General features: G+C 32.0%; 1 protein-coding gene across 1 annotated transcript in view; it reads left to right on the top strand.

Annotated features, from left to right (window-relative positions):
• Positions 1-2,228: 2,228 nt before the first annotated feature.
• sns (nephrin adhesion molecule sticks and stones) overlaps positions 2,229-23,451 on the top strand; it is a 216,413-nt gene continuing 195,190 nt past the window's right edge. Inside the window, exons 1-2 of the mRNA XM_090117137.1 lie at positions 2,229-2,412; positions 15,305-15,603. Coding sequence (XP_089973263.1) covers positions 15,564-15,603 — 40 coding nt within the window. The 5' untranslated portion in view covers positions 2,229-2,412; positions 15,305-15,563. The remainder of the gene's footprint in view (positions 2,413-15,304; positions 15,604-23,451) is intronic.

Raw genomic sequence — 23,451 nt, 5'->3', positions numbered from 1 at the left:
TTAAAACAAATCAAAATCGAAATACATCATTTGAAAATCGAACGTAATCTCAAAATCTATTACTTATTGAAAGAAACGCCACCGAAATAAAAGGGATGAGACACAAAACACCTGTGCTTCAAACATTCTAAAAAAAAACAAAAAAAGTTACCAAAACAAGACCGACCTCTGTTCGAGCGACTCGTTCGAAATTTAAAAGTTCGATTATAAACTGTATTACAACGCCATAAAGTCGGTAACCCTGATACCATAGACATTAAAAAAAAACTAGTTATGTGGGAACAAAAAACGGGGCAAGAGACGGCTACCTAATTTTTTAGCGTCATAATTTATCTGTAGTTGAACATAAACAATCTACTATTGATATTTAGCCTGTGTTTTGGTTTGTCAATAGTTTTGTTGACGTATCATAAACAAATTCCCATCTTGACATGTTGTATAGTTTATGGGACAAACATTTGTTGGGTCTTTTTCTATGCCCTTTGACTTTTACAAACGAGCGTCCATAAAATTTACTCGAACATGTAAAATGTGTTGCTATTTTATTTTATCATTTAGTAATAAATGCCAAATTGAATTTCTAGGAAATCCATACATTTTGATATTACAAAGTGAACAAATTAATTTAAATAATATGTTATTTAAATAAGCGTTAACCAAATAAATAATATGTAATTATTAAAATAACATATTAGTTATCATTAGTTACCAAAAATATTATTAGTTAATAAAAACTAAAAACCACACTTTTAACTTATGAAATTATTGTATTGTCACCGATCCTTGTTATGTGTATAAAGTTTGAAATAAATCAGTCCGTTTAAAGAGTCGTTCACATACCCTTCACATACAAATATACAGGTGAAGCATAAATACGTGTTATAAAGCTAAAAATTAATGACCCATCTTTACATATTAACAAGCCTGTTACAGAGGTCATGTTATACTGGTGTTAATTGATATCAATACACTTGATTTTATATTTTAGCCTAATGATGAATGGATTTTGATCATTGAGAATTTTTTATAAAGATTCAAGCAAACGAGTTATGTCATAAAAGTTAAGTAATAATTTTGCGTAGATTTTTTGTTATTTCTAAAGCGTCATTGATGATGATAAGGTAAAGTAAATGTTAGAAAATTATATTGTTTTCTATCATAGTACCTATTTTCTATGGAAAACTTATTATGAAACTAATCAGAAAATTTATAATTCATCTACGTTTAGAGCTTACAATATTATCTAATAATTATTAAAATACGTAAGTGTTATTAAATCGAATAAAACAGATAAGTAGGTACCTTATTTAAGATGTGTCTAGACAGCATTTAATTAGTTACAGATAAATTATTGTAGGTAGGTAAGTACCTATCTAATTTGAGGGTGTGCCGTGTGGTACATACCTACGTCGTATAAGTTTTAAAAATTATTATTAAAATATCTGTTAATAAACTGATAACCACGTAGGTACCTATATTATATATCAGACCAATAAATAATCATTATGTAAATATTTTAATTTTTAATTATTAATCATGTTCTCTAATAAATATCAATTTATATCGAATCTAAACAGTCTAAACTTGAATAAATTCTTAATCTATTTCATTATCAATGTCACTTATATAATAGCAAAAATATATAGAAAGTAACCTTTTGGCAAGAAAGATAGCTCTGATAATTTAATAGTCTGGAAAAGCATAAGCTTCTTTCGAGGGAAAACGGGAGTTTAGAATCTAAAAATTAACGACCCAGAAACTCGAGGGTGACGCAAATATTTATTAACCAATAGCTTTTCATTACATTAATTAACCATTTAGCAATTATTGCCAATACTTAACAGATAGAAACAGCTTTGTCCTGTAAGTAATTTAAATCTAAATAAATAAACGCTTTCTCGTAATTGTTTATAGTAAATCGATCAACGCTACCTAATGCTAATCAAATGTCAAAGTTCACACATGTTGACACAGCCCATGCTTGTAAGAAAAAAAAAAACAACGCCTCTCAAATTTAGAACGAAAACCATATTCGCTGCTAGCTAGAACGCAACCGAATTGAAAAGTCAACCTGTTATAAAACAAATCAGCGTATCAAATGTATTTTAAAACGATTTGCATAAACGAATACGCAGAGATGTACGCAACGAAGCTACGCAGGTCTCAAGCTCCCCGGGCAATGATCACCCCTCTACCCCACCCCTAATTTGTCCACTCCGCGTCGAGCTCGCGTCGCGTGAAGACGTGTCGGTGTTACGTCATTCCCACCTGTGGCTAGTGCTCGTTGTGTACAAAATTTTATGAATGGATAACCGGTTCCCATGGATGTGTTTTAATTCAGTGATAGTGTGTTGACCTTTATTAATCTGTGTTGAAACTGTGAGCGGAGGCTGGATTTGTGACATTAACAAAGTAAGCAAATATGCTACGATAAGTGGCTAAATATCGATGTTCTAAGAATTTATATCGGCCTATGAATAATAAAATAAGGGTGGCATCTTTTTAGATAAACTTCAGTGTCGATTTTGTAGGAAACTAAAAAATGTTTAGGTAGAACTCGGGATCGAATAGAAAACGTATAGCTTTAATATGTTGTGGATATTATCGTGTTTTGAGATCAAACATACACAATAAATCTTTAATATGTTGTTTCATTAACTATAGGTACCTAATAATAAGGAGGTATACTTATATGTTATGACAAAGAATTTTCATCCACCCTCCATATTAACCGACCAAAACGATAGCCTTCATTAAATTAAAACGAATATAATATCATTTTCTAATTGGAATCTATTAATAAACACGAAAATAAGCAATTGCTAAGAAAATTCTCGAATTAGAGAAAATTAACAATTAGAAATGGAACATTAGAAAATTCGAAATTGGAACGTTTTTCTACCGTCTTAGCAAAAACAAAATTAGTTGTTTTTAAATGTACTTACCTATTACTTACCTATAGATATACAGTAATAATATAAATATAGGTAGTAGAAAATTCTAAATTAAAACTTTTAACATCATAAGATTACATTTAAAACGAACATAGACTGTAAATCTACTAGACTTTTTTGTAAGCACTAAATGTACCTAGGGACTTAATATTTTCTGAAACAAACTGCCAACAATGTAGGTAGGTACCTAGGTATGTAGTAGAAAATTCTAGACATTGCTTGGGATAAAGCCTAACTTATCTAGGATTCTGGATGCTTAAATGTAGTTTCTTCGTTAGTCATAATTAAATTGAGAAAAGTAACAGGCTCAAGTATTACGTTTTTGTGTTAGTTGTAAAGGGTTTAATCATAGTTTAGGACTTAGGTATTTATCTTCTCTTAAGATTGCATTACAATCTAGGTATGAAGCTGTTGATATTATAAAGCCAAAGTTTGTTTATTTGAACGCGCAAGTCTCGGGAACTACCTACTGGTCCGATTTGAAAAATTCTTTCGGTGTTAGATAGCCCATTTGTCGAGGCTATAATATTACCTAACTATATCATCTCGCTAAGACCAAAAGGAGCGGAGAAATGCGGGTAAAACCGCGGGGCATAGCTTGTTCACAATATTAGTAGGTTTACTTTAGAGTAGATAGACGATTACCTGGGTACTGGGTAGATACTAATTTCTACGATATTCGAGATAAAACTAAACTTTTTTAAAGTCGGTAAACTAGTCTAAGTAACCCCAACGTTTGATAAAATATTTGAGTTATTAAATCACAATTTTCACAGAAATACCATAAATTCTAAAAATGTAATTTTAATGTTTACCTAAGCCAAATTAATTTCTCGATCAAAGGGTAGAGGGCTTATTTATTATATTATACAACCGTCTCTTTGAATCGTGTTTATAAATTAGAAACCAAGTAGGTTTTAAAGTGAAGTCCCGTGTCCCCTAGTGGGGTAAGGGGCAGATGCATTATCCATACATCTGTTTCACTGATCGATTTTCTTTAGGGACAAGTAGGTGATCAGCCTTCTGTGTCCTGTCAGACCGAGACATTTTTTTTTTCTTCGTCTCCACCGGGAATCGAACCCAGGACCCCTGGCCTCGGTTCTACGCTCATGCGTCAACCACTGTACCAAGGAGGCGGTCTAAGTAGGTTTTAGTCATTGTTAAAACAGCTATAAGGTAAAGAAAATCGATCAGTGATGGGACATGGAATAGCACGTAGTCTTGACTTTAGCACTAGCTGCGCTCCGCGGTTTCACACGCGTGGCTCCGCTCCTGTTGGACTTAGCGTTATGATATATAGCCTATAGCCTTCCTCGATAAATGGGCTATCTAACACCGAAATAATTTTTCAAATCGGATCACTATTTCCTGAGATTAGCGCGTTCAAACAAACTCTTCAGCTTTATAATATTAGTATAGATCTATAATAAAAGTAATACCTACCTACTTACTAAATACGTAGTCACTGCATAAGTTATCTATACTAATATTATAAAGAGGAAAGGTTTGTTTGTATGTATGTATGGTTTTCACGCATAAACTACTGGACCGATTTTGATGAAATTTGGCACAGATAATCTTTAGACCCTGAGAAAGAACATAGGCTACCTTTTATTGCGAAATAGTACCACGGGCGAAGCCGGGGCGGACCGCTAGTACTAGATAAATGTTACGTTTTATCCTGTTTAAAATTCGTTTTTTTTCAAATATTGTACTTATCAAAGCTTAAAAAATTATGTAACTATTGTTTTACAAATTACGTAAGTTTAAAGATGCAAACAGCTGAATAGAATTTGATGTAAATCAGCATATTAAATAGATCAATACAGAAATATATTGAGTACTTTTTCGTGTTCAGTACAAAAGAAGTCGCGGGAACGAGTTGTTGTTGAAATTAATAGATTTCCGGTACTAATAAATTTGTAATAATGCTGATTCAAAAAACATAAATTTAGTTATTTATATTATTACTAGCGGAAACAAGCTATTATTTGCTACAAAATTGTTTCATTTATATATTAACTAGAAAATACCGCGACTGCGCTTTATAGGTTCAGGTCAGGTCACATAAAAAGTGATACTTTCTGCTTAAAATTAGTGTTGATTGAAAAGCAAAACTTTTAATTTGAATAATTTGAATTTATGCTTAAATTAAAAAAGTAATAGCTAAAATGCGTATATTTTTGTGCTAAAATTATTATTCAAAGTACGGTATATAAATTTTATTCAAAGCTTTAAAATTTTAAATATTACTATATATTATTCAATCCAATTTTATGAATGGGAAACTCGATTCATCAATTATTGACCTTATAAAGTTATAATACAGTTGCTAGCCCTCTGCCTAGCTTCACCTGCTAAAAAACAAGAGATGTTACCTTTATGTCACTCAAGAAATAATGTGTCTAGGCTGTTTTAATTATTTTTTGAAATCTGTCTGTATAGTTTTAAGTATTTTCTATACCTAATATTACTAGCTCCTAGACACCTACTCCTATTTCTTTTAGGTGTTGACTAGCTGTCCGCCCGCGGCTTCGCCCGCTTTGTCTAAAACATAATTAATTATATACTAAAACCTTCCTCTTGAATCACTCTATCTATTAAAAAAAACCGCATCAAAATCCGTTGCGTAGTTTTAAAGATTTAAGCATGTACATAGGGATATAGGGACAGAGAAAGCGACTTTGTTTTATACTATGTAGTGATTTTGCACAGCCATGTACCTATTATGGCTGTGTGAGTGTGACCCTAGGTGTTTAAATTACATATTATCATTCAAAAATAACAAATCGATACTATAGTTTAACTATGACAAACAGACAGACTTTCATAACCAATTTTGTATAGTTAACAGATGACGAAATATTCAACTCAATGATTTAACAGATGCAATATTTATCAATACAGGGCGTACACATATGGTCTGTTATCAATTATATTCCATTTTCAGATGTTACTATATTTGAATTTGATTACAATAGCTTTTGAATTTCAAAAAGGTTGTTCTTTATTGTTAACTAGCTACGCCCCGCGGCTTCTCCCGCGTGGCTCCGCTCCTGTTGGTCTTAGCATGATGATATAGGTTAGGTTAGAGGCCTTCGGCTTCGGCTATAGCCTTCCTCGATAAATGGGCTATCTAACACCGGAAGAATTTTTCAAATCAGACCAGTTGTTCCTCAGATTAGCGCGTTCAAACAAACAAACAAGCAAACTCTTCAGCTTTATAATATTACTAGCGGTCCGCCCCGGCTTCGCACGTGGTACATATTTACGTTTTCTCTACATAAAAACCATCCTCGTACTTCAAGGAATATAATAAAAACAGAATTATCGAAATCGGTTCAGCCGTTCTCGAGTTATGCGCTTACCAACACATTTTGCGATTCATTTTTATATATAAGAAGATTATAGATTGGTATAGATGTTGAATCCACTTTGAAATAGATTGTTCAATTATTTATTGTTAGCTGCATTTTGTGCACACAGTTTTTCATCTGTGGCTTTGCTTAGAAAAAAAGGTTGTACTTGTCTATCCCTGTGAGATATTTTATCAAAATTTGTGCAGCTATTTTGATGTAATGATATATTTTATATATTTAGTAGAATATTTTAGAGAATTTTTTTATGCGGTTTCGCTCGTGTTTATAATAAAACACTTTCCTGTGTGATATTGATTTTTAAACAATTTTCATATCTTTGAAGTTATAATCGGTTGAGTAATTTTGCCCCACAAGAGTGACAGACAAACATATATCCTCGCATTTGTATAATTAAGTATTTTGTATGGATATGAATAGAAATGTCAGATACGCATTAAAAACAGGTTTTGGTGATAATTAAGTTCACATTTTTTATTATTCTAATGCTGCAAGGTTTTTTTTCATGTGAGAATAATTAAAAATTCTAACGTCTGTTTAAAGGCACTGTCATACATTATGCGATACGATATAATATTATGTAGTTTGAATTTTTCTCGATTTGTTTTCTTAATACGTATCTACCTAGTCATGAAAGAATAAATAGTAATTAATGAATGCCTTCTTTAAAATGCATGAAAATATAGAATGGGTTTTAAAAAGAAAAATTATTTGTTTATTTGATCGTTTTTTGTATGTTGGTGAGATAAAATAAGGACACCCAATGGATATTTCCTTTAGGTACTTCTTATACGAATTTAGATTTATTTTGTACTAGAGGTCCGCCCCGGCTTCGCCCGTGATACATATTTCGCAATAAAAGGTAGCCTTTCTCGGGTATCAAAATATCTCCATACCAAATTTCATGCAAATTGATTCAGTTGTTTAGGCGTGATTGAGTAACAGACAGACAGACAGAGTTACTTTCGCATTTATAATATTAGTATGGATTCGGTAGTTCAATTCTTATTCACTAATACCTACTTACTAAATTTCTACTTAAAGCGTTGTAGGATTGGCTATTTGTTATTTACAACTTGTATTTACAAACAAGTAGTATTTGAAGTTATGAAACCTAACAGTAGTTAAGTTCATACTTGAACTTTGTGAAGTTTGAATTACGTATTGATACTTTGTATGTGAATATATTATGCCCTTTCCTCTATTAGAAAATGATTGATTTCAATTCTTTTCTCCTGACTTACAAAAGTAAATGCTAAAACTAGGTGTAATTTTGTGGGCTGTATTTTGCTGTTTTAAAATGCCGGTGCTCGGTTTCACAGCTAAAGTTAAACTGATTATGTATGATGGTTAACTTAAAAAAGTGTCAAATAGGGACAGGGACATTACCAACAGTGGTGAAAGAAACCCTACCATTGTATAGCATAAAACAAAGTCTGTCTATCTTACCCTATGTCTATCTTTAAACTTACGCAACCGATTTTGATAGCATTTTTAAAAGACGGAGTGGTGACAGGACAAGGTTTTAGTATACCTATTCATAAATTTTTACGCAATGTAGACAACGTTAGTAAACGTATCGTAAATTTCACATTGACCAAACCTCCCTCACCCTTTTATTAAAGAACTATCAAATGTCTATAAATCGCATTGAGATAACCAGTTGCCAGCGGATGTACCTCATCCTGCGAGGCTTCGAACCGGTTGCAAGTATCACCGTTCCCACGTTGTTGCTAATATATTAAAAACACCGGACAAACTTGTTCTGTTTTGATTGGATTTAGTTGAAAGTGTGAGCGACATTTTGTTTAGGCAAGACGAAATTGGTGGATAGTAAATTGGTAATTAAATTTAAAATAGAAATTGTTCTATTAAATAACTTAAAATTGTGTCACATGAAAGCAAAATGTAGTAGCATAGTATGTAGGTAGTATAGCGTAGGACAGGATACAAAGATAGGAAGTAAGATGTGACGAAAACTCTCAATATAATATAACGTGCACTTGTATTTTTGTACGTTATCCTTTCCCCTTCCTTATTCATATTCATTCAAACCCTTTCCGAGTTTCCGTGAATCTGTTACGACGAATATTATTAGTTTATTGCGCGTAAGGCCACTTAAAAGGATAATAATTTTATATTTGCTTAGTAAAATCTAAATTTATAAACAAATAAATATAAATGTATATTTATCGCTACCTTTAACACATTATGGATTGAACACGTTTTAGCAATAATCATAATTTACAAACAAATCATTAACAAACATTAGGTATAGTATTGGGCACAAACATGAACCTTGGGGTATGCAAAACATCTTTATCATATAACATACGTAAATGATCACACTCGTTGCTAATTCAAACGATATTTAATTGTCAAATGACATAGCAACAATGTCTTGTTAGCCACATGCAAATATAATAAAAAAGGGGCTAAAAATAAGAAACGCGGTGGCAACTCCCGCGTAGAGGCAACGGTCGAGCCACATGGTGCGTTTATATTGGTCCTTGACGTACGATTTTTGACTTGTAATAATAAATGAATAAATTGTAGGAAGCGACCGCATGATTGGTTTTTAATAAGAATTCATGATATCTTGAAACTGCTTTGGTACATAATGATTAATGATATTGCAAATTGATGTTGTTTTATACGGTTAATAAATAAGTTCGCTTTTTTTAAATGTGTTAGAAAAAAGTTTAAAATTGGTTTTAGGTCAAGCAATGTAATGTATATTCGGTAATATAGGTGTAGTAATTTCTTAGATTTTTAAGTTGTAGTTATTAATTAATTGAATGATTTGGTAATCTATAAGTACATTGATTAATTTATACTATTAATATTGTTGCTTGTGGTAAATTAGTTTTTTCAAAACTTAAAAGAAATACGGATAGGTACTTTAACGGTTAAAAGAACGAATTAGTAAGGTTATCTATAATAATTAAAATAGCCACCCCATCTTTACCCACCTGCTCATTACAAATTCTATTTACATCAGTTTTTGTACATTTCTGTGGGTTTAATTTGAAAATCTTGTTACAAGTTACCCTTTGATGGCTTATGACCCTCTAAAGGTAGGATCAAACGTAAATCCGAAACTATTTGAGGTATTGTCGTTAAGGCATGCGTTAACAAGTTTTGGTGTAACTTCAGATGCTCGAGCATTGTTCTTGGTTATGGCATTGATTTTAGGGGTATCTTTGTGTAGATTTATTGGCTTCAGTTTATGATTTGAGATTATTAGTACGAAAATTTGTTAGGATATAAATAAGTTACAAGTTTAAGGACAGGTTTCACAACGTCCTGATTCCTGATTAGTATTAACTAAGATGTGCTCTGTGTGGAAATATACGACAAAATTTGTTAGGGATATCATGTCATTATCAGTAAGTAGTGAATACGCCAATTAATATCGTAATAATACATTATTATTATTAGGTATGTATTTACATAATATAAGCTACCCCGGCAGATGTTGTTCTGCCCTATTGTCCCTTTTACATTTTTTCTCCATAAAAACCTTGTGCCTTAACAAGAACAAAAAAATTACCCGAATTATTCGAGTTTTACGCTTAGGCGATTTATCAATCGATCTACATTTGGCGATTCATTTTTATTTATTTAGAAAGATATAACTCCTATAGTAATTGCTCTAGTGTTCTCCATTTAGTGAACATCCAATTGATGAAGGATCTCGTATCACACAAAATCTTTTACCGACAATTTAACAAGCCTCTCGTTTACCCCTAGGCCGATATTTGCTATTTGTTGATAGAATCTTTGATAACACGAAAATCAATGGAGAAAAGATAATCGGGCCTTGAGATCCAACAGAATTAAATTATATTGAGCCATCGATTCTTATCATTATCTGCGTTAAAAAAAAACTAGAGCCTGTCTGTCTTTCTAGCTAGTTTCTAAATCCTCTGTTCTGTCTTTTCAGCAAGAAAAATCCTGTTTAGGAAGATAGGGCCTTCCCAGGGTGAATTAAATAAAAAAAAGACAAATATTATCCTATTAATATAATAAATTCGAAAGTTTGAATGTTTTTTGTTTGTTACATGGTTCACGCAAGAATGGCTGAACCGATTATCATGAAATTTGGCACAAACATAGTGGGTAACTTGTATTATCACATATCACTTCCACAGGAACGGGAACTATGCTTTTCTTTTGACTACGCGGGCAGAGTTGCGGGCGAAAAGCTAGTGTAGTATATGATCTATTTAAAACTATACGTGTACTTGTATGTGTGCGTGTATGTGTGCTTTTTCTTTGGATTCTTGATAAACAAGTACTAACTCAGTACTTAAGCTAGTACATACGTCACAAAAGATGGTGGCCATATGTAAACGTTCACACGACCACATGCCTACGTTTTATTGTTTCATGTTGTTTTGGCGCCTTTTTGAGCTTTGATGGCGCGAAAAAATGTGATGACAGATTTGAGACCGTTGTGAACTTGGATGTTCTCGTAAAATGTGTGTGATTATGGCTGTTTTAAATGTTTTGTTACTGTTTTGGTATATTTTACTAACTATTTATTCCATGTTAATTTATTAACTGGGTATCTATACTTATACTAATATAAGCAGAAATTCTAGCTAGGCGTTTGATGTATGAAATCGTAATACAATTTTTAGTAACGATAAGAATAAGAATCTTACCATCTAAGCGTACCATGTAAAAAGCTTCATTCAAAAGCGTACAACCGTTCCTTTAAAACACCTTATATATTTACAAAATAAGAATAGAATTTGGGTCGTCTTATAAAAGAATTAAATTAAAAGAAAAACACATACATAAAGGGATATAGAGCTAATGAAAAGGGGTGATAGTTATCAGAGGCGGCTCGCCCTAAGGAGCGCTGGTGCAGTGAACTCCCATAAATAATTATAATAAAATCATACTCCTTAATTTAATTATTAACATTAATTATTACTATTTAAAATCAATCGTAATCTTTAAAACTACTGTTAATACCAATGAATATATCCATCATTCCATCATCCCATACACCTGTATAATACCTACTGTATTATGTAACGCGCGAAGCGGTGCGCTCACGATTGCGCTCCAATGAAAAAAGATTTAGTACATTTCCTAATACGAAATCCAATAGGAGTGAAAGAGAGGGTTTTGCCAGAGCCCTGCGCGTGAAACAAAAGATTTTCTATGGAAAAGTAGCAAAATTCGGTGCGCCGCACCCGCAAACGTTGCCGGTTCGTTTTTACCGCCCGGCAGGACAGCGATTGCGACGTTGCCAGTTGCTACGTCTATAATATAAACAAACACTCGACTCTCGAGTCAACTTCAATGCACGCGCGCGATTCATGCAATTTTCTAATTAAAATTATAAAATACGTGTTGAAATAGCCTGTACTTATCAGTATTACTTGTGAGTGTTAAAATGAACAATAATTATAATGTGGCGTTCATTAAAAAGTGTGATAAAACGTTACAAATTCGGCTTGAATGTAAAGCTAAGGGACCGCCACGGCCTGAACTTGATCTTACGCAAAAATGTACGACAAAAACGAAAACATATACGCGTGTGTTTAAATCTGAACAATATGTAAAAAAAACCGTGGTTGTGTGGTTGTGATGAAAGCAACAACAGATATTTACGAATGGCTTGTCGCTTTAAGTTATAGATATTTTTGCACACCAAAAAGAAAGACGTATGTAGTTAGGTATTTCCTTTATAAGTAATTTTTTTGATAAATGTACTGCTTTACACCATGTATTTTCAGTGTTTTATTTCAAGTGAACACCCATAAAATTTTGTCACGAGCCGCCTCTGATAGTTATAACAAAAACTTACAAAGAGACAGAACATACAAATGACTGCAAATAAACGTTTTTGGGTTAAACTTTAAATGCTGTGGTTTTGCGGTTTGTCCATTTTAGTTCACTTGTCATGTCATAGATATTAACATTACTGTCAGTTAACTGTTTAAATACTGGATTAATTCTGTATTTGAACATCTACAGACCTTTATGTTATTAATGAAATTAATTTTATTCAATTTATAAATAATTCATTCGCGTATTTCATTTTATATCTGTTTGAAATGCTAATTTGTATCAACATTTTATTTATTTGTGATACATCTGTATCATTTGAATAAATTAAGAATTGATTGTTAGATTTCGGAATGAAAAGACGCTGTTTACAATACATATAAAAGATACATATAAAACAAGATATCATAAGTATTAGTTATTGTAAACGATAGTTATAATATAGGCCCCAAATCAGACCCCTGGGGCACTCAATATAATATTTTAAATTAATAACATCAATTACAATTTTCATACGAACAAATCAAAGTCTATTTGAACTAAGAAGATAATTTACCTCGTAAAATACTTTAATATACATCATGTTTATTCCACATTCACTGAATTAATTCAGTCTACTGTCTCAGAGGCTTTATAAAATTCGTACAGCTAATAGGCATTATAAACAAAGCCATTGACATAACAAACAGAGGTCCAACAGACAGACGAGTAGACAAAATAATTGCCTCTCACCAACTTGTATACACCTACGGCCGTTTTACAGAAACTGGGTTTTAGAAGACGAGCGGAAGCGATTTTATAAATTTATATCAGGTTTTTAACTTGGTCTAGCTAGCTGATTATAAGAATACTAGCCCTTCGCCCGCTTTGTCTAAAACCTAATACATTATACACTAAAACCTTCCTCTTGAATCACTCTATCTATTAAAAAAACCGCATCAAAATCCGTTGCGTAGTTTTAAAGATTTAAGCATACATAGGGACAGAGAAAGCGACTTTTTTATACTATGTAGTGATAATGTGATGAATTTAAAGAGTAATTGATTTCTCTTAAGTGCTAATTTGTTTATAAATAAAACGTACCTAATTGATTATAAATGCTATTAATTATTTATCTTGATTGCCTACTTCTCTTTCTAATTATTTCCGCTATTAAGTAAGAGACTTGTAAACGTTTGTTTCTAGCTGGTTTTAGGTCCTTATTTTTATTTTCTTTACTTGGAAATTTAAAGGCTAATTGTGACAAGATATATTTTTATGTTTCTTGTAGTAGTATAAATTGATATTTATTATACTTTCAAATACGCGGAAATTTTAAACATGTTATATTTGTTTCGATTATTAAAGAATCTTGCTTTATCAAACTTTTTATTACAGGAAACATTTCTTCATAAGTTGTTCTAAGCTGACACAAATTGACTTTCTTATCATATGCAATAATGCAAGCGCAAGTAACGTTCTTTGTGTAATGCGATTTTTTAAATTTATGTATTTGAAACTAGCGGTCCGCCCCGGCTTCGCCCGTGGTACATATTTACGTTTTCTCTACATAAGAACCATCCTCGTACTTCAAGGAATATAATAAAAAAAGAATTATCGAAATCGGTTCAGCCGTTCTCGAGTTATGCGCTTACCAACACATTTTGCGATTCATTTTTATATTTTGAAATATAATTGTTAACTTGGAATTTCGGGATGAAATGTAATACCTTTATATATGATTTACACCTAATTGAATTAAAATCACCTAGTTGTTCACGTCTATAGTTCACGTGAACGAAGTCGCGGACACCAGCTAGTATTATAATAAACTCAATGGCTGCCCAGTACAACCTCAATCGTATAATTCGTATAAATTACACCATCCAAAAGCAACTGGGCGAAGTCGCGTGGGCAAGCTTGTGCAACGATTTCAAATTTCTAAAGAAACACTTAATGAGTATCATGTGGGCTTAACTTAATACTTCGTGACGTCATCTTTCCAGAACTTTCTTACCATTAACCAGATAATTGGTGTTTTACGGTTAGTGAAGGCCTTATTTAGCTATATATCAATTTTAGAGTCACAAACGACTTTCATTATAATCTGCCTGTTAATCTACACAATTATTATGAAGATGAAATTTTCGATTGATTGTTTTTCTGTGTACCTATAGGAGAAATACTCCATAACATCTTGGCTGATTTTGAAATTTTTTTCACTATCAGAAAGTTAAATTTCGAGACACAAAATATATTTTTGTGTTCTTCTCGGCTACGCCATATTCTGTGTTCTTAAGTCAGAGATCTTACAGAATATAGTTACAGGAATAATAAAAACTTTGTACTGTCTCGTTTGTGACTAACTATTTAATCTATTTTGTGTATTGCGGAGTTTTTACGAATTATTATTAGACAACTTTGTAGTTAGTTGTTCCTATCAGCGAATGAATTTTATAGATCTCTATAATTTGACAAAACAGTTGATCTTTATTGTATCTTATAATACGATCATCATAGTACTGGTATTTTTTATGTCCATAGATACTTCACTATAATAATTTTGCCATTCATTCACAAGAGACAATGAATATTTTAGCCATCCATCGATCCCCTACAACATAATGATTTCATCATCCTCCTTTTGAATTATCAATGGATCGATCAGGCCTCTGGTCTTCGAGTAGAAACTATAAAAGGTCCATCGCCATAAAAAATTAACGGCACATTGATTTAACGATGTAACTTTAACGTTTTTGGAAGATGCATAAAGTGTCATTTTTCATTCGTCCATCGTAAAATCGCTAAATATTTTTTATGGTTCACTATAAAATCTATGAAATGTAACTTTTTGTGTTTTATTACGGGCTAGGATTACTTTTTACGCGGGTGTTGGTTAGAGGCATTGAAATTTCGATTTTCTGCTCAAAAGTATAAGGATCAAATTAGTGTTTAGGTAGTGAAGGTATTCAAAATTTCGTTTGTTATTTTCTGTTGATTAATTTTCTTCTCAAGGTTTACTGTTAGTAATAATTGCATAGGCGTCCCTTTAAATACAACTTAAAATATTTATGGATAATGATATTTTACTAGCATATCTGCTCTCAAAAGGTTAAAATTCCTAAGAAATGTTTCTCTTCTATAAATAATTTACAGTTTTAATTAATGTTTTTTTCTTTATTACAGATAGCTGACATGGTGACGCGTATAACGTCCTGACAAAGTGTAACAGTGTCGATATTACGATATTACGGTAACAGTGGTAATAATTTACGCGACTCGGTAATAAGTTACGCGAATCGGTAATAAGTTACGCGACTCGGTAATGAGTTACGCGACTCGGTAATAAGTTGCGTGACACGGTAATGAGTGACATGGTGACAATGTGTCGGTGATTTTTGCATCGGCTAGTGGAATATGTGCAGTGTGTTGTACGAACATCAAAATGTGTGCCAAATTTTGGATTTCTACCCTCATTTTTTGTGGTAAGTAATATGGTATTAATTTTTGTAATATAAATACTTAGACGTAGAATTTCTCTTAAAGATATAAGGTACATAGAATTAAGTAATTTTAGAGGAATTAAAACGTGAATCAACAACGCAGTTTCTAGCATTAAATATCAAAGACAACATTACAAATATACATATACATGTTTAGAAGTCTAATATATAACCAATGAAAACAGAAACATTTCAGTAAATTTACATATAAATATAGTTAATTAAATAAAGAATCTTCACAAACTATAGTAATAAATAATAATGACCTGAGACAGAAGATATTTTAAAATCAGAGTAAAAGCGAATTCATGGTAATTATTTTCAATGAATATCTCTTCAGTCGGTTTCAATAGTCGATGATTAAAAATTTAATTAAAATCCTATATATAATATAAATAAGGTTTAATTTCGAGTATACGGGACTAATTAATAGTGAAATATGAAGCCTTTTTCCGTTGAAAGGAAATTTGTAAGTTTTTGAACGAAGTTATCGATTCGCACCTGAACGGCTGGACGATTTTGTAAAAGTTTTAGTGTATCGATAGATTCTGTTAGATTTATTTGATTTTGAAAAGTTACCATGCATTTTACGAATTTCCTTAGTTACCTTGTTCAGGTATATTTTACTGCATTGATAGAATATCACTGAGATATTATTTATGGTTTAAAGTTGCATTGCACTTTAGTAAAATATTGTTCAGTGCTTATAATTATATTATTTCCCTTTTTTCAATGATTACCATCTGCTTACGTTAATGTGCCCCTAAATAACAAATAACAATTATATATTTAGAATTATTCAAAACAATTGAATCCAACAAGAAATATTTACAAATCTCTCGACACAATGAACCGTATACAAAACAATCCAGCCGTTTCGACTCTTGAATAAATAGAAGGGATGTTAAGTATTTCGAACTATTTAATATTAATTAAATGCCACTTAAGTTAAGAGTCTTTAAGGGTAAGGGGTTGACTTTAAAATCGCTGTATTTTTAACCGAGTTCTTACAAAATAGATTCTTTGATTTAAGGTAACGGCACCAGTCGTGGACAAGCATCCAGTAATGGACAAAATAAATATTAAATTTAAATATTAAGACCAAAATTAACGTTATATAATTTGGCAATACTTAAAATAAAAGTTTGGTTCATAAGCTATCAAAATACGACACTTCATCTTATTCGGCCAAAATGTTTGAAGATGGCAGAACGTTATGTTTAGTTGCTGCGACTCGTTTCGAAGAAATCCGTTTTTACTAAGAAAATCCTTAAGGAAGTGAGGACACAATTTTGGTTATAAGAATTTTTGTATAAATGTCAGCAAAATTTGATATTACTTTTATGTATAGTAGTTAAGTGTACGAATTATTACACGATTTAGTATCATGATAGGTTATGTTGTTTAAATAAAATTCATCAGTGTCCTTAACTGGATTTATTTCTATGGATATATCCATTTATGGACATATGTCGAAAATAAACTTTTTTTATAGGTATTAATTACATGCGCTTTTCTGTATTGTCTTTTCTTTCTGATTAATAATATACCTATCACGACCATTTCAAACAAAGGGTTCCAATATTGTACAACAATTGTCCATGACTGGATTTGCTTTGGTTCCTATAATGGACATTGATATTTTTTGTTAAAATTACACTAATGGGTCCAACAACATAATATCTATCTAAACATGAAGAATATATTTTAGAACAATGGGTCATTATGTGCTGTGCGACTCGTTCTCGGCTTCATTCTCTATCACTGCGTAAAGAAGTCGCATACTTATGCGTATTGTAACGCATCTATCATAGAGAGTTCTCTGATGAACTGTTTGGATCGTTGTCTGCTCTTAAATTCCACAACCATATAGCACACACGCTTAAATTTCATACACACCATCTTGACAACAGTTTAAAAAAAGCTTTTTGCCTCGTGCTACAATTTGGAATCCATATCGATGGACCGCTGCTGGCGGATTCAGATTGGCGATTCACTCCACGAGTGTAGCGGAATGCCAGAAAACAGAACAGATATGGCGGAATATCGTGAAACGGGTAACATCTACCCCCCTAGTGTGATATGACGAAGAAGAAGAAGTCCCAAAATGGATGGAATGGCAGTACTTTTTTTAGTTATATTTTTCATCCCTGACTTATTGAGAAAAAAAACCATATTGGTGTTTCTTAACGGACATAACTCGTATTTGACGATGCATTTGTCCAATTTTTGCCTAGAAAATGGAAATTAAGACTGTTTTAAATATTATAAGTGTGCAAAATAATTAATAAGTAGGTACTATTTTTTATAAATACATCCCCGATTTATTGTATTCCAATCATCATTTTCAAGATTCTATTGATAACTATAAGTCTTCTCCAAGTGTAAATAACTGGAGAAACGACATTAGGTACAGTCCATAAATGGGTGTTCATAACTGGATGTTGTCCAAATCTGGGTGTCCATCATTAGATTTTTCACTGTCCAACACTGGTGCAAAAAAGTGGTTTTTTAATTTATAAATAACTTCATTATTTATGCATTGTAATCTTTTTTCTAACATTGGTTACGTTAAACTAACATTGAACTAAAGGTATAACTAAACAATATCCAATAAAGTTAAAAAACCTACGAGAAATTTGCGAAAAACTTCAATTTTTTCCTTAATCTGTACAAGACTGGTGCCGTTACGTTAATTGTTTTTGTCGAATGTGAGGGTTTTACATAATATAAAAGGCTTGGTTAAAAATATATGATGATGCAATATTATAGTTGAACTAGCTGTGCCCCGCGGTTTTACCCGTGTTACTCCGCTCTTGTAAGTCTTAGCGATGTAGCCTTAGTTATTAGTTATTAGGACTTAGTTTTTAGTTTTTAGATGTAATTACTAACATTACTAACATTAATACTTAGGTTTTTTTTTTACTAACAAAATATGGATCTGCGATATCCGAATTTTATGCAAAATAAATAAATAAATATAGCCTTCCTCGATAAATGGGCTATCTAACACCGAAAGAATTTTTCAAACCGGACCAGTAGTTCCCGAGATTAGCGCGTTCAAACAAACAAACTTCAGCTTTATAATATTAGTATAGATAATCTGCATAGTTATCACGCCTAACTATACTGCTCAAGAAACAAACAGGTTTATAAGTGTGTCAATACTGTATCGAAGTGATGAACCCAAAGACATTATGATTTCAACATATTAGACTATCCACCATGCTTCCCTTAGTAGGTTCTCACCTATTAAAAAACATTTTTATTTATATTATAATGATGATGATGATGATGGATTCTAAATTTGATTAAAAAAACATCTTCTAAAGTCGAAAGGGGTAGCAAAGTCCAATTTTATTTGAGTTAATTTTATTCGTAGCGTTAGAATTTATGCGTACTTAACAGACATTAAGACGAACAAAGTCGCGGGCAGATAGCTAGTAACCTATTAAATATGAAACAGCGGTGGAAAGTTTATTCGGAACTCGTAAAAATTCGCGATAAATATTCCAAAGGAACGTCCGCCGACATCTTAATATTTTGAACAAGTGAACTGTCAAAGCGGACCCTAAAGTTGGGCCAATCTTTCTTTTTGAACACTTTTAGGGGCCCTTGGGTTTTATTATTGGGAAATGGGTTTTTGATTGGTATTATGTTACTATGGAATTTAGATTTATTAATATCTGATGCGCAGAGCAATAATAAATAATTTGGAAAATCCAAAAGTGCACGCCTCATAATTTTTTTTAATAAATATTTATTAATTATTATTTTTGTTTATTTAATAACAATTAAACCACATCGAATCAGACCCTGAAAAATGAAAGGGTTCTATTCCTGAGCATACTCAAGCGTAAGAGAAAAAAAACCGGCCAAGTGCGAGTCGGGCTCGCGCACAAAGGGTTCCGTAGCAGCAAATATAATAAATTACAGTTAAATCAACCTATCTCAAAAACTATAAGAGATACTTTGATCAAACCAAAAATCGTTGAAAGAGTTAATTAGCATGCATCACCTCTATTTTTTTTAGAATTTTATACCCCGTAGTTATAAAAATAGAGGGGGGGGGACATACTTTTTACGACTTTGAGAGCTGATATCTCAAAAACCGTTCACTTTAAGAAAAATGTTTTTTAGAAAACTTTATATCATTTTAAAAGACCTTTCCATTGATACCCCACACGGGTATGTACGGGTGTTTCTCTGCTATTTGGAAACTCGTTCAAACAAGACTGTCCTAACCAAAATTTATCAAATGTTGAGAATGTTTGTCAATACAAAGCAAGGTAATAGTGTATCAAAAATATATATTAAAGAAACACACACATTTTTTTCTTTGTTTTTGAGTTATGAGCGGTTTTGTGAAAAATCGTGACAGGGTAATGTTGTGACTAACCAGGGGAATGTTTTTATGAACTAAAACTAACATTTTTGTATGTTTAAATATTCAAATCTTTATTTTTATTAGCTCTTACAATGTGTAATTATTACTTAAATAATCAACGAGATCAAAACTAAATTCACTTACAAAATAGAGACATTTTTATAACATTTGTTAACTGAACAAAATCAACTTCTTACTTTTACAGTCTTTCTAAAATACTGATTGTTTGACATAAGTCAGCTCTTAGAATGTTAAATAAAATAAAAAAAAATGTTACCTCTGTTATCGAATTATCACAATAAACTTTTTTGGGCTTACAATCAAGAAACATTTATACTTTTCAGGTAACTTGAAATAATTATCATTGCTGGCACAGTATACCACTAAAAATCAATTTTATCTTTCAGGGAAACATCTCTTATTTCTCAAAGACATGTACCAATTTTGGAAAACTATAAAATAATCTAATTCCTTTAACAGTCACGTTCGGATCAGGAACTTTTCCAATATTTGGTCAAAACCGCCATCAGACAAATCATTCTCATCTATTCTAAACTTCTAGCCCTTGTTATCACAAATTTTCAGAAAAGTCACTGTTAGTTCGCCGTCCTCATCATCTACTTTAACAACCGCAGCATAGCGATATTCCCTGTTCCCGAAAATAAACTTAACTAAAACGTAATCACCACTGTTATAATTGAACTATTCGTTTTTGTTCTAATATTTCTTCTCTTGTTTTGGGTGGCTCCATTTTAGGTGGCATTTTGAGCTATAACCTACGAAAAAGAACGATAATTATATTATTTATTTATTTATTTGGTACATATTATTAACGCTGAGGAAAATTGATGCGCTATCCAGCAATGAAGTCTTTACAAAACTTAAAAAACATTCCCCTGAGGTAAGGAACACTCCCCTGTGCATATAAATGACAGGGGGATGTTGACCAGGGGAATGTTTTTTTAACTTGAAAACCAAATAACTGAAAATCATTAAAACATATCACGTTTATAACACAGATGTGCAGACATGCTTGCTAGTCAAGTAATTTAAACAAATTATCTTAATTAAAACTCTTAAAATATGAAGACAAATGCTCACCAGTGGAGTGTTCGTACTAACGGCCGCGACGCGTTTTTCACATCCAAACACAGTGGTGCTACTGACAAAATGGCGGCTGTCTATTTACATTGATAACCGAACGAACTTTACACCGTTAGCGTTCCATTTCACAGTTGAAATGTTTTGGACTAATAACCTAAGTGATTTTCGCGCCGTTTTCAAATGTTACCAGGGTAGTGTTTTAAAAATTTGAGGACAAACTTCGTAAACAATTTTTTCAATATTTTTTTTATTATAGACAAGTAATTTGTAATTTAAAATATGCCACAGTCTTCTGCAATTACATATTATTATTATTTAGTAACGAATTGACAAGTATTAAATATTTATAGGTATCAATACTTCTAATTCTGGAAAAGGGACATACCAGGGGAGTGGTTTTTGAGATGTATAACATTTTTTTTCTCGAAAATTATTATATTAAATTACATAATGAGCAATTGTGAACCAAGAATACCACATTTATGTTCATATTGATCCTAAAAAAATAGAAATGATAGAACTTATTCTAATAAAATTTGCTTGGGACAGTGATTTTCCATTTAGCAGAGAAATGCCCGTACATCGAAAAAAAAAATTTCATCCCTCAGTTACATGTATGGGGGGCCCCACCCCCAATTCTTTTTTTTACTATTTAGTGTCATATTTTTGTAGCGGTTCATACAACACATATTCCCATCAAATTTCATCACTGTAGTACTTATAGTTTCCGAGTAAATCGGCTGTGACAGACGGACAGACGGACAGACGGACAGACGGACATGACGAAACTATAAGGGTTCCGTTTTTGCCATTTTGGCTACGGAACCCTAAAAAAGACTCGATTAGTAAAGTATTTCGGTCGCTATCCTGTTAACAAGAAAAAGGATCCGCACATACAGACACACGGACGTCCAAGACAGAACTTTTTTAAACTTTTTTTTAACTAGTTTAAATAACAAAAATGACATCAAAAATATCATGAACGTTAAAAATAGTGTTTTTTCTTAATATGTGTGTGTATGTATTATCTTACAAGTGCAATGTATGATACATAAAGACATTTTAAGTTTGAAAAATCAGATGTTTTGCGCGAAGTGACAGTAGTACCCACCTCAACGCTTCGCTTATAAGGCGTGCAATATTAACAATTTAAGGTATTTTTATTTTAAAAGCATAGTATGTACTATGTGGTATATATGTAGTAGGTACAATCTTAAAATATTTTTTTAATAAAAAAAGGAATTCCATAGATTAGTATAAATTTTCATGTTTTGGGATAAATATTCTAGATTCTTTTCAAACGTTCGATTTGTCATCTATCTCATGCAATAACGATACCTATTATGTACATTTGAATCGGTGCAGCCGTTCAGGCGTGAAATCATTCCAATAGATAGAGTTACTGAGTCATATAACATGTTAATATGTATCCTATCTACATAATATAGGTGTTAACCTATGTGTGATATAAGGAATCGCACTAAATTTGTAATAGGCCCCCTTCACAATGGGCAGCGTTGGCCCAACAAATGATCGTCGGTGTTTGCCGCCATTACGGCGATTATGAATAAGATCATAGACATTTAGGCTCTCTACCACACTACACTATCGTAATTGTATCTAATCGCCAACACTGCCCATTGTGAAGAGGGCCCATTATATGTAGTCGCTTTTATCTATAAAAAATAATAATAATTAAACGTGATATAGTTACAGTGAACTTGAAAGAATCGTGACATCCAAATAATATCATAATACGGAATCCATTTCACGCGGCACACGCTTGGCCGCCCCCCAATCAAATGTCAAAGTAATTGACTTATTTGCAAACGGGACTAAATACCGAATTGGAGATGGTTTTCCGTTTCCATTGTTACAAGTCACGATATTTTACTTTCCTTTTTAAAACCAAACGTACGAATTTTATTTAGTGTGTGCTTGTATGTTTTTAATTAACCATTCGATACAGAGACAAAAACGTCAATTCTTTTTTTATAATATTTCACATTTAAATGTAGAGACTAGAAGAAAATAGATTTCCTACTGATACGGATTTGTGGGTCGAAAGCCTTGCTACAAACAAAATCAATACAGTTTTTATAGTTAATATGTTTTACAGTTTAAATAGCATTTACCTATACGATAGGTACATACGATTATTACTTAGACGCAATAAGATAATAACTCAGCCAAACTTATTAACAAATTTATTATTGAATCATTGAACTATAGATTATATTCAATAATAATTAAAGTTTATATTAATGGCTTAAAAGTTTGAATATCTTCAAGACTTGAGAAATTGTAATATTGATGATATTACGTTCCCGTGAATCAAG

This window comes from Colias eurytheme, chromosome 27 (genome assembly GCF_061535395.1).
Source record: "Colias eurytheme isolate Ceu_HAF_F1 chromosome 27, ilColEury1 Martin Lab GWU primary, whole genome shotgun sequence".
Classification (NCBI taxonomy): domain Eukaryota; kingdom Metazoa; phylum Arthropoda; class Insecta; order Lepidoptera; family Pieridae; genus Colias; species Colias eurytheme.
The sequence above is the reverse complement of the archived record's forward strand: the minus strand, read 5'-3'. Positions and strand labels throughout refer to the sequence as shown.